This window comes from Cucurbita pepo, chromosome LG20 (assembly GCF_002806865.2).
Source record: "Cucurbita pepo subsp. pepo cultivar mu-cu-16 chromosome LG20, ASM280686v2, whole genome shotgun sequence".
In the NCBI taxonomy this organism is placed as follows: domain Eukaryota; kingdom Viridiplantae; phylum Streptophyta; class Magnoliopsida; order Cucurbitales; family Cucurbitaceae; genus Cucurbita; species Cucurbita pepo.
The window spans coordinates 621,964-636,920 of record NC_036657.1 but is presented as its reverse complement, the minus strand read 5'-3'; the positions used below and the strand labels follow the sequence as shown (position 1 = coordinate 636,920).

The 14,957-nt window shown below is 36.7% G+C and overlaps 1 protein-coding gene across 2 annotated transcripts; it reads left to right on the top strand.

Moving 5' to 3' along the window:
- Positions 1-102: 102 nt before the first annotated feature.
- On the top strand, positions 103-14,870 carry LOC111782817 (DENN domain and WD repeat-containing protein SCD1). 2 transcript variants are annotated; one of them, XM_023663625.1, is made up of 32 exons: positions 103-500; positions 654-747; positions 903-1,104; positions 1,430-1,571; positions 1,707-1,807; positions 2,217-2,280; positions 2,513-2,626; positions 5,348-5,568; positions 6,435-6,489; positions 6,611-6,694; positions 6,920-7,115; positions 7,240-7,369; positions 7,468-7,531; positions 7,617-7,661; positions 7,777-7,852; positions 7,964-8,037; positions 8,412-8,462; positions 9,268-9,425; positions 9,781-9,828; positions 10,623-10,680; positions 10,825-10,908; positions 11,188-11,434; positions 11,533-11,732; positions 11,845-11,909; positions 12,055-12,178; positions 12,267-12,448; positions 12,609-12,680; positions 13,058-13,218; positions 13,308-13,349; positions 13,505-13,713; positions 14,134-14,244; positions 14,353-14,870. In XM_023663625.1, the coding sequence occupies exons 1-31, from the start codon at positions 327-329 to the stop codon at positions 14,227-14,229; spliced, it is 3,633 nt and encodes a 1,210-aa protein (XP_023519393.1). In that variant the 5' UTR covers positions 103-326; the 3' UTR covers positions 14,230-14,244; positions 14,353-14,870. The 2 variants fall into 2 exon arrangements, with proteins under 2 accessions (XP_023519393.1, XP_023519394.1); XM_023663626.1 differs by having other exon boundaries at positions 327-500; positions 14,450-14,870.
- Positions 14,871-14,957: the final 87 nt, after the last annotated feature.

Genomic DNA, 14,957 nt, shown 5'->3' with positions numbered 1-14,957 from the left:
AAAAAAAAAAAAAACAATTTTCAATTTCCGAAGGAAAATAGAGAAAATAATAATAATAATTTTAATCTGAAAGGGGGTAACCGGCAACCGTCCACATATATGCATTTCATTGATCTTTCCGGTTCGGGGAATCTAATCGCGCGCCATTCCAGGACGGAGTACAGAGTAATTCTTCCTCCTCATTGCTACTCCTTATGATTCTTCCGATCTGTTCTTCCATCAATTTCGCATTTTAAGTTGGAACCGACCTTGAAGAGCAGCTGGAGGTCGTCAATTCTCTCTCTAGGGTCAATCACGGAGAGACTACAATCGGCCATCGGTGTTGAATGGCTCGGATCTTTGAGTATTTTGTGGTTTGTGGGATCGGGCCGGAGATTCGGACTCTAGATGGGAACAAGGGATTTCATGGATTCAGTCACTTGTATCTAGCGTCTCTTCTTGACCAGTATCCTCCTTCCAATCATTCTCTTTATCCTCCTCCACCACCTCAGCTCGCGACGGTGAGTTCCAATACAGAAACTTTATTCACTTTCAAGCATATTTTTCCTTTTTTTTTTCTTTTTTTTTTCTTTTTTTTTTTTATCTAGTTTAGAGGTGTTGGATTTTTCTATCGCTTGATTAACCGGAGACTGCATCTGGATCGCATTTTGCAGTGTGTTCTACCAGCTGGGGTTGAGTTTTTTTCATCGGGTTTTGATTCCAGTGACGCCTCTACTTTTCCGCGGAGTTATCCGATTGTTTTGACTGGTATGGTTGCTGCTTAACTTTGGATTTCTTTCAGCATTTGTAATTCGAAGATGATTGGGCTTGGCTTTGTGGATGTATGTTATATTTAAATGGAATGTAATTATTAAGTACCGCATCTGTGTATACTCACTGCAATTGTTGAACTTGTAATGCAGAGGGCGATGGGTCAAAAATTTATGTCAGTTGCATTGCTTTTAGAGACCCTGTTAGTGAGGATATTGCCGAAGCCTACCGCCTTCCACCAAATTCTTATGCTGATAAATGTATCTGTATTGTTTCTCGTTCACCCAGCTTCCATGTCCTTAAAGATGCGCTGGAGGAATTATTTGCTTTGTGCTTCTCCAGCAGTGGGAGTAGGTCAGTACATAACTAGATACTCTCTCCATTTCATCATACTTATGTATGTGGCATCAGATTCTGGTACCACATCATGAGCTATAAAGCTGATTTTATAGACATGAGTGCATTTATTTAGCAAATTTGCATCCAGAAGGAAGAGAAATGAAATATAGAAGAAGGGCGATGAGAGATCAACCCAACCTTCCAAGGGTATCATAAAAATTTATTTAACTGACATTAACCAATAAAGTCATGATTACTAAAATCAATCGGCTTAAGAACTTGAATTTCAGTGGAATTGTTTCCCTTGGCTACTATTATTCTCACCTACCCAACATTTCAGCAAGCCTCTGTGGGACATCATAGCATTCATGATCTCCAATGTACCTCTGCCGACTCCTGGGAAGGAACGGATTTTGTTTGGCATTGAGAATTGTCTTCTTTCCGTTCAGGCTCCACCAAAGGATGGGCTTCCCCATGCCGATGTAATTTTTTCTTTCCTTTTGTAATACTTTTTGAAAACAGGCTAAGCGCTGATGTGCCTCGCAGACAGTGTTCTTCAGAAAGTGAAATGATTTATCTTCTCATCTAACGATCATTTCTCTTCACGAGGACTGCAGATTTCGTTTCAGCCGCTTATGCAGTGCTTGGATTTGGAAAATTTAATCAAACTTTTCACTGCCGTCTTGCTGGAGAGGAGGATTCTTCTTCGATCAAACAAGTATCTCTTTGTTACTATAGACTTCTTGAAGTGATATTTGTCATAACTTATTTATCTTATTCATTTGTTTGATGAATAAATTGGATTTTTTTTCAATTTCTTTTTAATTTATGTTTACAGGAATTCTCATTTGATTGTTTTGAATGTAAGAGATTCAATGCATGATTTACCAAGTACTTAAGAATTCAGGGTTTCTTGTAATCTTAAAGAACAAATGTTTTTTGTTTGGTTGGCTTTTTTTCCCTAGTCCCTATACTATAAAGCCCTTCTCTCCTAGTACTGGTCAGTTTCTTGTGGAACAAATTGGAATTTGTCCTACATACTCTCGTACCATCTGTAAGCTCCAAGTTTGATGATTGTCATTTTTTAGTATGTGATAGCGTATGTTTTCTTTTTCTTCTTTGTGCAGGTATTCACTTTTAACTCTTGTATCAGAAGCCATTTGTCATTTAATATATCCATTTAGATGGCAGGTCAGTTACTTTACTTTAAAATCATTTTTTGAGTTATTAAATATTAAAGAATTCTTCTCTTGATTTTTTGATTGAAAATATTTGTAATTCCTGTTCATTTTTTTAAAAAAATGTGATAGTTGAAAGCCATAATTTGTAATTTTTGGCGTGATAGTAGTGAGTCGGGTTTTGTGCATATTTTTCTGCTTCTTTCTTATAGACTCTAACCCAAGCTTTCTATGTTGTCCTGAAGCATGTCTACATTCCGTTACTCTTTTTCAGTGGAGTAGACTATATTGATGCTCCCACACCGTATATGATGGGTCTTCATTCCGGCGTTGATACATCCTATCTGGCAATGGATGGTGTAAGTAATTTCTTTTATATTATAATGTTTATTTTTTAACATGATTAAATTGCATGAGAAGCAATGTTTATCATGGCTATATTAAAATATACCGCCCTGTCTGACATTTGTGGTCAGCAACATATTTGGTATGTGGCCTCTTGGTTCCCAAATATATATGTAATATATTAAGATATAATGCTAAGGCACATAAACCTTTCTTATATTTCTTATACTCTTAAAGGAGGCCAGTTATGATATGTTTGTTGCTACATCATTAACAGTATCTTTTTAACTGTTTCTTAAAAAATAATATCACAGTCAATTCTTTGTGCAGTTTGCTGTTTTGATAGAAGAGGCAACTTTAACGTGTTTTGACTTCTTTCTTGGAAATGTCATGTGCAAACTATCTCTGCGTTCATGATAATGTTGAACTTTTATAGAAACATGAAACTTTTTATTGATTTTACAAGATTTTAGCAAAGGTATTAACCAATAGGATGAACAGTGGCTTGATTTCAGAGGCTCAGGGGGATTTCATTGTGGGGATGAAAATCCTTGATTAGGTTCTCATAGCCAATGAATCTATCGAAGATTAAGAGGGCAGAAACAGGAGGGGGTTATTTTTAAGATTGATTTTCAGAAGGCTTGTGGCCATGTGGGTTGGAACTTCTTTGACAAAATTCTTCAAAAGAAGGGCTTCGGTTACAAGTGATCTTGGATATGGAGTTGTGTTGGAACAGTTAAATACTCTTTTCTCATCAATGGAAGACCCAGGGGTAAGCTCATAGCTTCGAGAGGCAAGAGATAGGGTGAGTCATTATCTCCCTTCTTATTCTTGCTTGTGGTGGATGTTTTGTGCATGATGGTTTCCAAAAGGATTAGTGGAGCATCTCCTTCTACTCTAGTAAGAAAGAGTCATTAATTCTGAATCAAATCCTTGACTTCTTTGAAGTCATGCCAGATCTTAAGATCAAAAGAGGTAAATATCAAATTCTGGGGTTGAATAATGATCCTAGTAAGGTGAGTTGGAGGGTGAAACTGGTTGGTTGGGAGATTGGCACTTTTCCTACCTCGTATTTGGGTCTTCCTCTCAAGAATAATCCAAGGCATACCTCCTTCTGAAATCCTATGGAGGATAAGGTGAGAAAGAGATCGACTTCTTGGAAGAATTTTTTTCCTCAAAATGAGGTAGAATAACTTCATTCGACCGCTTTAATTGGTATTCCCAATTATTTATTTACTCTTTTCAGAGCTTCATGTGCGGTGTGTAAGGGTTTAGAAAAGCTTAGGAGGGACTTCCTGTGAAAAGCTGTGGAAGAAGCTAAAGATGTGATGGTTAGTTGGTAGGCTTTGGGGAAGTCTGTGCACTCGGGAGGGTTGGAGTTGGGGAATTTAAGGGATCATAACAAAGTGTTGTTGGCAAAATGGTTATGGCATTCCCCCTGGAGTCTACTACCTTTTGGTATGGGATTATCTTACGCAAGTACGATTCTCATCCCTTTGAATGGATGTCTGGTGAAATCTCTAACAATCTCCCTTCTTCCTCTGATCTGGTTCATTTGGTTGTGGAGATGGAATGATGCATACTTTTGGGAGGACGAGTGGGTGAAGGCTCGACCCCTCTATAGTACGTTTCCTACTCTTTATCACTTATTCTTCATGAAAAACCATCGTGTAGCCAATGTCCTAAATTACTCAGGGATCTCTTCCTCTCTTTCTTTCGAGTTTTGTCATCTGTTGTTCGATAGAGAAATGGTGGAGGTCTCACTCTTCTTTCTTTAATTGAGGAGTTTGTGCTTCGACTGAGGAGAAAGGATATTCATTTCTGGAGCCCCAACCCTTCTGAGGGCTTTTCTTGTAGCTCTTTTCTTTGTTGCTTGTTAAACTCCTATCCCTCTAGGGAGTCTACTTTTTTTGTTATTTGAAGGGTGAAAATTCTAAAAAAGGTGAAGTTGTTTGTCTGGTAGGTTATTCACGAAAGAATCAATACTCTTGATAGGCTCTTGAAGATAATGCACTCGTTGGTTGGTCCATTTTGTTGCATTCTTTGTTGGAAGACAAAGGAAGACCTAGATCATGTACTTTGGAATGGTGATTATGCTTGGTTCGTCTGGAATTACCTCTTTGGTGTGTTTGGCCTTCAACTTGCTTGCCACAGAGTCTTTAGCAATATGATTGAGGAATTCCTCTTCCATCTACCGTTTTAGAAGAATGTGAGATCTTTATGGCAAGAGGGGATGTGTTCAGAGGGGATCTGTGGAATCTTTGGGAGAAAGAAACAATATAACTTTCAGAGGGGTTGACAGGTAGTCTTTTGATGTTTGGTCCTTCATGAGATTCCATGTTTCTCTTTAGGCGTCAGTATCAAACTCTTTTTGTAATTATTCGTTAGGCCTTATTAGATCCCCTTTCTGAATGGTTGGTCCATTTTGTCAGTTTTATTTTTTTGATGCCCATGTATTTTTTTTTCTTTTTTCTAGAGCTTCCAAGAATCCACTCCGATTATAATTAATCACAAAAGGGATTCAATAACAAGACATTACCTGCTAGATTTGTGGGTTGGAGCTTCCTGGAATACTGTGCTTTTATTGTTTTTATATACGTTGTGTTTTTTCCTTCAAATATTTTATTTCAGCTGAAACATTGATCATTTTTGTGAATTCATGATGTTCCTATCATGGAGTTATCTAGTGTATTAAATCAGCTAAATGCTTACCGTTGGCTTATTTTGAACCTTAGGTTGTTGTAGTGGACCTTGAGTATAATTGTATCACAACCACTGAGGACATACCCCCTATTCCAGAACCAGAGCTCGGATCTTTGCGTAGCGAGCTGATGAAATTATTATATCCCAATGTTGTCAGCATAGATCAAATGAGGTCTGATTTGCGTAGCTCGTGTGAGCAGTACCCTAGAGGTATCTGCAAGCCTTGGGGAGAAGACCATGACCTTCAGCTTAGGTAATAATTGGGTATCAGGAGTTATAATTATGAAGTAATTTAAGCTTTCCTACTGATTTTTTTTTTTTTTTTTTTTTTTCTTTTTNTCAAAAGTTTGCTTGCATATAAACAAATTCTCTATAATTTTCCATAAAAACTTGATTGTGGTTTATATCCTTAGGTTTTTGGCTTTTGTGATTGTTGTGAAGAACCTCAGATACTCTTATTGGAGACCCAGGATCCATTGGTTTTACTTTTACTATTTTCTTTAATCTAGAACTCATTCTCAAGACTGTCTAACAAGTATGGCATATGTTTTAATACTCTTTGCACCATCTCAACATTTTTTACAATTTTTTTTCTGTTTTAACTTGGGACATGTATATCCAGATAGTTTCTCTTCCAATTTTAAGTTCTTTTCTCAGTGGTAAAAGGTAGTTTCACCAAGTAGAAGTTATGATTTCTATGCTACTTTTCTTCATTATGCAATATTGGAGTCTGAAACAATAAATTGTTTACTGCTTAAGCTTTCTCATCACTTAAATTCATTCTGCATCGTTGTCAATTGTTATCACCTGCCTTCATCGATTTGGCTATCATCATATGTATGAATGTTCTAATATATGGACCCGGAGATTATGCATAAAAGAGACATTTCAGAAACTAATTATAATTGTTGGCATATGTGCTAAGTAGCCAATATGCAATGTATATGACTATTATATGCCTGAATGATGGTGTCAGTCTTGGATCTCTATGATATCTAAAATGTTTTTAGGGCTTAGGCACCTGCAGTAAACTTTTATTTAAATTTAACATGGTCTGTGTAGACTTGACTTCATAAACAAAACTTGAGTATGATGGTATTTTCCCCATCCTTCATGCAGGTTGATATTTTTGAAATTCTTTGCATCACTCTTAAGTGGCTATCGCAATTTTATAGTATGTAATTCTCTCTCTCTCTCCCTCTCCGCCTCTCTCTCTCACACACTAATATTTACAGATAAGGGGGTTTGGCTTCGTAATTTCTTACAATTTTTCTTCAATAAAAATTGTTGATCAGGAAAACAGTGAGACAGATGCCTTCAATACACAAGCTTTCTTGAAGAAGCGTTCACGATCAACTAATCAACCAGAAGATCCTATGGTAACGCCATCTAATTGATCCTTTGCATGTCATCTTCTGTGTACTTATCTTTTGAATTATTAATCAAACTGATTTATCTTCAAATAGATAGTTTACGTGATATTATCTTTTTGCCAATTCAAATGCAACAATATTTTCCTGAGAAAGTTCTCTTTGCACCCCCCCCCCCCCCCCCNATATTTGGGTTCATAAATTACGCCCCTAATACTTCTGCGGCGTTTTCAGATAACTCAGTTCCTGGAGTCCCAAGGGTTCTTAGACTATCTAGAGAGATGCATAGGTTCTGATGAAAGTAATAACAACATTCTTGACAAGTTACAAGATGCAATTGGGAGGGGTCAAAATCCTCTTTCAATTCTTCCGTCCTCATTGGCTGAACCTGACATCATAACAATTTCTGACCCTGATATGGGATCATCAGGTAAAGACTATATCATATTCTAATCAAATGGTGAGCCACATAATTAATAAACGGGCATAAAAGTATTCTTAAAACCTTTGATGGGTGCTAAGATGTTGATTTTTCTTCCCCATTTCCTTCGCAGGTTCTGGTGCGAAGTACACTTATGATAGATTTCCTTCAAACGTCAGAACTGAGGAGCAGGAAGAAAAGAGACAACAAATACTAGCAGCAGTGCGTGGAGCTTTTGAATATTCTGGAAAGCACAACCCTAAGTATGAATTTACATTCAAAATCTTGTCACTACCCTGCAGGGCTATAAATTGGTTGTCAAACTTGTCCGTTAACCTTTGATCTTTCTTTCTGCAATCAGTTCACCTTCTATGCTGATGGGCAGGGATCCAAAAGCACCAAGCCTCAGTCCAATGGAGAGGGCTGTAAGTTCTTTACATTATGTCACTCTTGAACTTCTAAATTTAATTTGAGGCTGGTCCTGGAATTTACTATGTAGTCAACTCACAGGCCGAAAGAGAGCGCATGGTTTTGGACATAAAAGTCAAACTACAGGTTCATTATTTTACTTATTATTGCAATAATTTCTTCTAAGTCTGCTTATGTTCAAGTCATAGATGGTATTGGCTTCAGGTGTTTATGTATTGACTAACATTTTTTTGTTGATTAGGGTCTCTGGCTACGTCTTCTGAAACTGGGTGCAACTGATGATCCTCTTTCTTCTTTTGAATATGGCACTATTCTCGGTAAATTTTTTAAGGCTTATTGCTGGTTTATAGAGAAGATATTGTCTCTGTTTGTTTTAAATACATTTAGTTTTTTAATTAAGAAAAAAATCTATGATTATTTTTTTGCAGCTTTGATCGAGTCTGATGCAGAGGGAATTGGTGGTAGTGGGTTTGTTGAGTGTATTAGAGAGCACATAAATACTGTAAGTGGCTCGTGGGATTGATAACAGTTGGTTATTAATGCTCAAACTCCAATTTTGTGATACCTACTCTCAGTATCCTTATCATTACCTTTCCCATTTCTCTTTCCCACAAATTCAGGTCTTCGATTCACATTAGGTTTGTTAGTGCATAGTGTCAGAAAATAAATAAATTTAAGAAATGAATAAAGTAAAACAGTGAGAATATGACAATTCCAATCCAAAACCTAAGAGAGAGGTCAAGGAAGTTAAGATCATAAAGAAATGTTGTGGTCTTTATATTCCTAGGATTGTAGTTCGGTTGGTATGAAGACGTTGACAGGTTCATTATCTCAAGATGGCATTGGGTTAACATTTGACTGGTTTTGTGTTCTCAGGGATGGCTTTGTCAGTTAACCGATGAACAGTTTATTGCTGTGAAAGAATTGGTATGCAATCATGATCTGAATTAATTGGATGCAACTTGACATGTTTATAGTGACGAACTTCAGTTTATGACATTTTTTTTTTATCATACGATAATTTATTCTTTATTATTAAAAATGAGCGAAATTGATTTCAGCAATTTAGTTTGTTTATATTGCCTGCCTTTTTTTTATTGTGCTTAAATAAAAGAAAGTATTCAAGTTGTTTGGGATGAGTTAAATTTGTTTTCTTTTGCTAGCAAAATGATTCGTTGATTTAGAAATTTGTTTGGGGTTTTATTATATTATTTTTTTATTGAGAAGGTGGTAGCAACTTTTGATTTAGCGTCATGAAAAGGTACAAAAGAAAACAGAGGGGGAAATTTGTCTAACAAATGGAGGTTACAAAAAGATGGACTGAACAGCGACTAATTATAGAAAAGCTAATTTAATATATATCTAATTGGAGAACACTCCCCCNAAAAGAGAGAAGAGCATGCCTTACATATATACTTACGTAGATGTATGTGTATATATGGGTATATATATATATACACACACACACGTGTATAACTATGTATGGGTATGTATATATATATAGACACACACATGTGTGTATAACTATGTATGGGTATATATAAATATTAGAATACAAATACTATTCCAACTATTCCTGAACATAGTTACTTGCAGTTGTAAACAATTGTAAGAAAGCACACAAAGTTTGTATTTGCTTTTTGCGCTGTACAGCTAAATAAAAGTTTTGAAGATTTTTCTTTTCCAGTACCTCACTTTTAATGTTTAAATTAAAATTTGTTTTTCTGATCAGCTAAAAACAGCAATCAGTCGTGCAACTTCACGAAATGATATATTGACAATTAGGGATGCCCTTGAAGTGTCTGGTGAAATATACAAGAAAGACCCTAATAATGTTCCTGATTACATCCAACGCCATCTTATTTCTTTATCTATATGGGAGGAGTTAAGGTGAGATTTACTTCCCAGTTCTGTCGGTATTCATTCTTCTACTTATGTTAGCTTTCTAGTTTTGTAACATTTCTCATCTAATTTTCTGAATGGTTTTTTTTCCCTTCTTATTTATCAACAACGATAATCATATTCCATATCTTTGATGAAAAATGCTAAATTAGGTTGGATTAATGTTGGAATCATCTAGATTTTTATTTTGAAGCTCCAATTCGTGACATTGTAGATCTGTTATTTCCCTTTTATTTTTCAGTATCACACCAGTTTATTCACGAATTGGTCCATCCTACCATGAAATATTATGTTTGTTATTTGTACTTTTTTGGGTTCAATTTTGATATTTTATTTTATGCAGGTTTTGGGAAGGCTATTTTGATTATTTGATGGAACAGTCTTCAAATAAGTAAGAATTACATGGTTTATGCAAGAAAGTGCTGAATTAATTACTACTTTATTATCTATTCTCTCTTTTTTTTTTCTTTTTTTTTTCTGTGGCTGCTCTATAAAATGCTTTTGACTATGTGTATTTTTTAACCTCAGGCTTAATTAATGGTTTCACTCCTTGTAGATTCTCAAATACTTGAAATGGGTTTTTATCTTTTAGGATGACTTTATATGGTTGCTACTTGCCACATCAAAGTTTTCTATGTTTACATGCCAACTTCCAGAGGACTTTGGTATCGATATTTATTCTGTTTTTCCAGCTCCTCCTTTTAAACTCATTCCTTCAGATGATCTTTCAATTTTCCCAACCTTTGATGATGCAGTTTAGACCCAGGCTGTACATTTGAGTTTTTTGCTCTTCACCAGAACTTCACTGATTTCACAAAGTCTCATTGCACGGTCCAGACACATTATCATAAATGGATAGAGTCCTCAAGATAAAATCCCATTTCTAATAGCATAAGAACAAGGTCTTAAACAATTCTTGATTTCTTCGATAATCTCGTCCATGAACTTCACTGCTAATTCTTGAGAAGCTAAGAATTTGAAAGATGGACCTTTTGGGTTTCCCTTAGGGTGGACTTAGTAAAATTACTAATAACCATAGAATTTCCACATAATCTCAAGTCATCAGTCTATTAGAGCCTCTATGGGTATTGGTAAGCTGTATCTCCCTATCATCTCCCTGACGTTCTCTTCTAATGCTTTCATGTAGATTTAACTTGTTTTTGTTCTATTTTATTTTGAATGCAGATCCGCCAATTATACATCTCTGGTTTCTGCACAGCTAATTGTTATGGCATCGCATATGGTACTTCTCACCCCCCTGAAATACACACACAAAAATGCTACTTTAGTTGTCTTATCTTATCACTCGTTTTTGTAATCAAGTCCCTTCCTCACGCCCCACCCCCCATAAAAAGAAACTTAATTCTGTTTATTGCCTACTTGAAAGGCTGGACTTGGGCTTCCTGACATCGATGCTTGGTACATGATTGAGACAATTGCGGAGAAAAACAGCATAGGATACAAACAACTTGTAAGTCAAATGATTTTATCGGATTCATCATTATCTGCGTATGCATTACAGAACTGTTCACATCCACCAATGCTTGCTTCATCTGCAATTAAGAAAAGTTCCAAAGATGGTTGGTTGTTTGTTATCATTTGTTCCCAGATTTCATTCTGGATCCTGTAAATCGCGTGTATAATGTCCCATGCAGGCTGCAGTTTGGAAAGTGTTAAACTCAGAATAGGTCTTGCAGTTGCATTACCATATGAGTTCTCTCATCTACAATCCTACTTTAATGATTTTCAGATAAAGCTTCGAGGTTTCTTATCCCATATCCAGCAGCTGCGCATTAGTTATTGGGGACTCTCTGCTGTTAAGTCTCAATCCACATCTGCCCATGCAACGCCATCTCCGCATCCCAAAGATGGATCTGATCAGAATCAGCAGCCTGCTGAGGCTTCTGTTGTTGGAAGAAGCTGGGTTCAGAGCATGTTCAGCAGGGACACATCTGCAAGGATTAACTTGGGTCGTAGTGGCCGTTGGACTGCTGATGGTGGGTGCCTCATATGTAGTTTTTATCAAGGTTTTGTGGATTAATATTAGCAGTACAATCAAAGAGTTTTTGTTGTTTGTTTACTCTTTTGCATTCAGTCCCGACCGAGAGTGGTACTTCTCAAAGACAAGATTTACCCTCAGCTGGGCAGAAAAAAGTTCAAAGCAATATTCGCGTTCTTAGGGGTCATAGTGGAGCTGTGACAGCACTTCATTGTGTTTCAAAAAGGGAGGTGTGGGACTTGGTGGGAGACCGTGAGGATGCAGGTTTCTTCATTAGTGGAAGCACAGACTGCTTGGTAAAATTTTGATATCTCATTTTTCTCATCTTTTGGAGAACCATGTGGACTAAAGATTTTGTGTGAAATATGGATTTTGAAGTGTTGAATCATATTGAACAAAATTGCCTAGGTCAAGATATGGGATCCAAGTCTTCGTGGTTCTGAACTGCGAGCAACTTTAAAGGGTCACACAGGGTATTTTGTCTAACTCCTTAAATTCTCATTCTGAGCGATCAGTTTGATTTAGTCTCTTTCGGTATAAGTTCACTACTACGTGCATAGTTTTTTTAGTTTTACTTAAATAAAGCCCTCTCTGAACCCTTTTTTTGTGAGCATACAGACCTGTTCGTGCGATTAATTCTGATCGAGGAAAAGTAGTTTCTGGGTCTGATGATCACTCAGTTATTGTATGGGATAAGCAAACAACCCAGCTTCTAGAAGAGCTGAAAGGCCACGATGCACAGGTTTTTTTGGAATAAAATTATGAAAACCAGTATTATTAACTAAATGAAGTCTGCAATCCCTAAATGTGTCATATGTTGATCTTTGCAGGTCAGTTGTGTGCGTATGCTATCAGGTGAACGTGTCCTTACCGCTGCGCATGATGGAACCGTGAAGATGTGGGATGTCAGAACTGATACTTGTGTAGCAACTGTTGGTCGTTGCTCTAGTGCAGTTATATGCATGGAATATGATGACTCTACGGGGATATTGGCTGCTGGTGGTAGAGATACGTATGTTAATTCACTGAAATTATATTTGCTTTGGTTATGTTGATTTAGAAGGTGGCTGAGATACGCCGTTAATTGTCTGAAATGAGATATGTTCTATTACGTCTTTTGTGAGTATACTGTCACTAAATTGTTATCTATATACTGGATATTCGCATTTCAGAATAGCAAATATCTGGGACATCCGTGCTGGCCGGCAAATGCACAAGCTCTTAGGTCATACGAAATGGATACGGTAAGTGGTGTAACCCACAGTAGTTGCTTTTATTATTTGGAAAAAGATATCAATACAACCTTAGGGAGCCAATATTTGTAGGCTCAAAATGTGGGTAACCGGTTAAATTACCAGCCCACCAACTAAATGCATTGTAATAATATAAGGTCTGCCCAAATACTAACTTGCAGGCTAGGAAATAAAAATAGTTCAAGGATAAATAAAATCTCTAAACCTAAGCTTAAAAGCAAGGTGAACATTCCAGACAGAGAGGACAAGCGTCTTCAGCTACACTAGTGTAGAGATCACAATTTTTGTTTTTCTTGGCTTTCCTAGTATTGCCTCTTTGTGTATTTTAATATATCGTTCAGTTTAATACATATATGGCATCCATGCAGCTCAATAAGAATGGTAGGAGACACTATTGTTACTGGTAGTGATGATTGGACCGCTAGACTGTGGTCTGTTTCTCGAGGAGCATGTGATGCTGTTCTAGCATGCCATGCTGGCCCAATATTGGCCGTAGAGTATTCTACACTGGATAAAGGAATAATAACTGGTATGTAACTTACCTTTATCAGGGTACTAATGCAGTTAAAGAACATGGAAGTTTCAAATTGAAATAATGGGTACATGCTTTCCTTTCAGGTTCATCTGATGGACTTCTTCGTTTTTGGGAAAACGAGGATGGTAAATTATCTATGTACAATTTTGAAGTTATTGATGATGAAGTCTTTTTACTTTATCTTTCCTCTACATCATCAAGTGTCAATTATGGGCTTTTGTTCGTTGCATTGGGGCTTTTTCATTTTCTGTTATGCAAACTTTTCTGGTTGTATATGCAGGAGGTATTAGATGTGTGAAGAATGTCACCATTCATAGTGCTGCCATACTGTCCATCAGTGCTGGGGAACATTGGTTAGGAATTGGAGCGGCAGATAACTCTATGTCCCTATTTCATCGGCCACAAGAGAGACTCGGTGGCTTCTCTAACACGGGTGCAAAAATGGCTGGGTGGCAACTGTACAGAACCCCACAAAAGACTGCAGCCATGGTATAAAGTTCTCCTTTTTTTTTTTCCGATTTCTTAGTCGGTTTGGACTCTTTTGACAGCCTCTGTTCCTTTATATATATATATATATATATATATATAGGTATACAGATATATATAATGTTTTGGTTCTATTCTATCCTGGGAAACGGGTTTGTGCCTTCCCTTTACATAAATGTAGAAGACAAGGAAATCAGTTGTTGCCTTGTGACTTCCTTTACTCAGGCCAATGAAGGCAAAGCTAAAGAACTACATGCAATATTCAAATGTTAAGAATGTTTTACCATTATAGAGTAGAACAATCTTTCCTTGTCCACAGAGATCTTGCTTTTCTAGTTATCTTTGTTTTGATTCTTAGTGTTGTTATCTTGAAATTTTTAAGAAAAAGTTCTCCATTTGAGTGCACCTATTGTATTCATCCAGGTACGATGCGCATCTTCGGACCTCGAAAGGAAACGAATATGCACTGGTGGTCGTAATGGCCTTCTGAGGCTCTGGGAAGCAACTATCAACATCTGAGGCAACATTATCATTGTGAGTTCAAATGTTATACTATCATGTCTTTTGTATTTCCTTCTTTTGCGTTCTTTCAAAAAGTTTCCAAAAACCTTACTCTGGTTATGCCATTTGTTTGGTCCGCAGCTTCTTTTCATTTGCTTCATCAATTCATGCGGAAATGTGATTCAAATAGTTGGCTAGCTCCAGCTAAAAATTGGACTTGGTTGATGTAATATTTCAGCGGTGAAATGTACAGAGAAGTGAGGACTCATTACAAGACTGCGAAGCTACCCTCATGGAATGAAGATGCCAATGCCATACCCCAACATTCACTGATTCTCTGCGTTTTTTGGGACAACCAGATGTGGAAATGTGTAATCAACGGCTAACTGGTCGATTTTATTAGCTTATTCAAGTTTTGGATCGCATTGGGCTTTAGATTTACTTTGTCTGTTTGAATTTTTGTTGTTTTCACTCTTACACATCAGGATATAGCACAATATATATCGGAATATTGCACTAGTATATAAGAGAGAGGTGAGTTTGACGGTGTAAGTGAGTTTCAATCGAGTTTTTGTAGCAATTGATGTCGAGTTAGTATGTTTGTTTAGATTAATGTTGGATCTCTCATCCATTAAGTCTATATATATTCATTAATGTTCTAAAAAAACTTCAAATAGAGATTTCTACTCAAATCTGACTTTTACATATTTTTGGAACATGTATTCTGACTATGCGGGCCAAAGCCA

Coding starts and splice junctions, on each gene's coding strand:
- LOC111782817 (XM_023663625.1), top strand. CDS start 327: ATGGCTCGGATCTTTGAGTATTTTGTGGTTTGTGGGATCGGGCCGGAG. Junction 2,281..2,512: donor TATATCCATTTAGATGGCAG/GTCAGTTACTTT, acceptor GTTGTCCTGAAG/CATGTCTACATTCCGTTACT. Junction 6,695..6,919: donor ATCAACCAGAAGATCCTATG/GTAACGCCATCT, acceptor CGGCGTTTTCAG/ATAACTCAGTTCCTGGAGTC.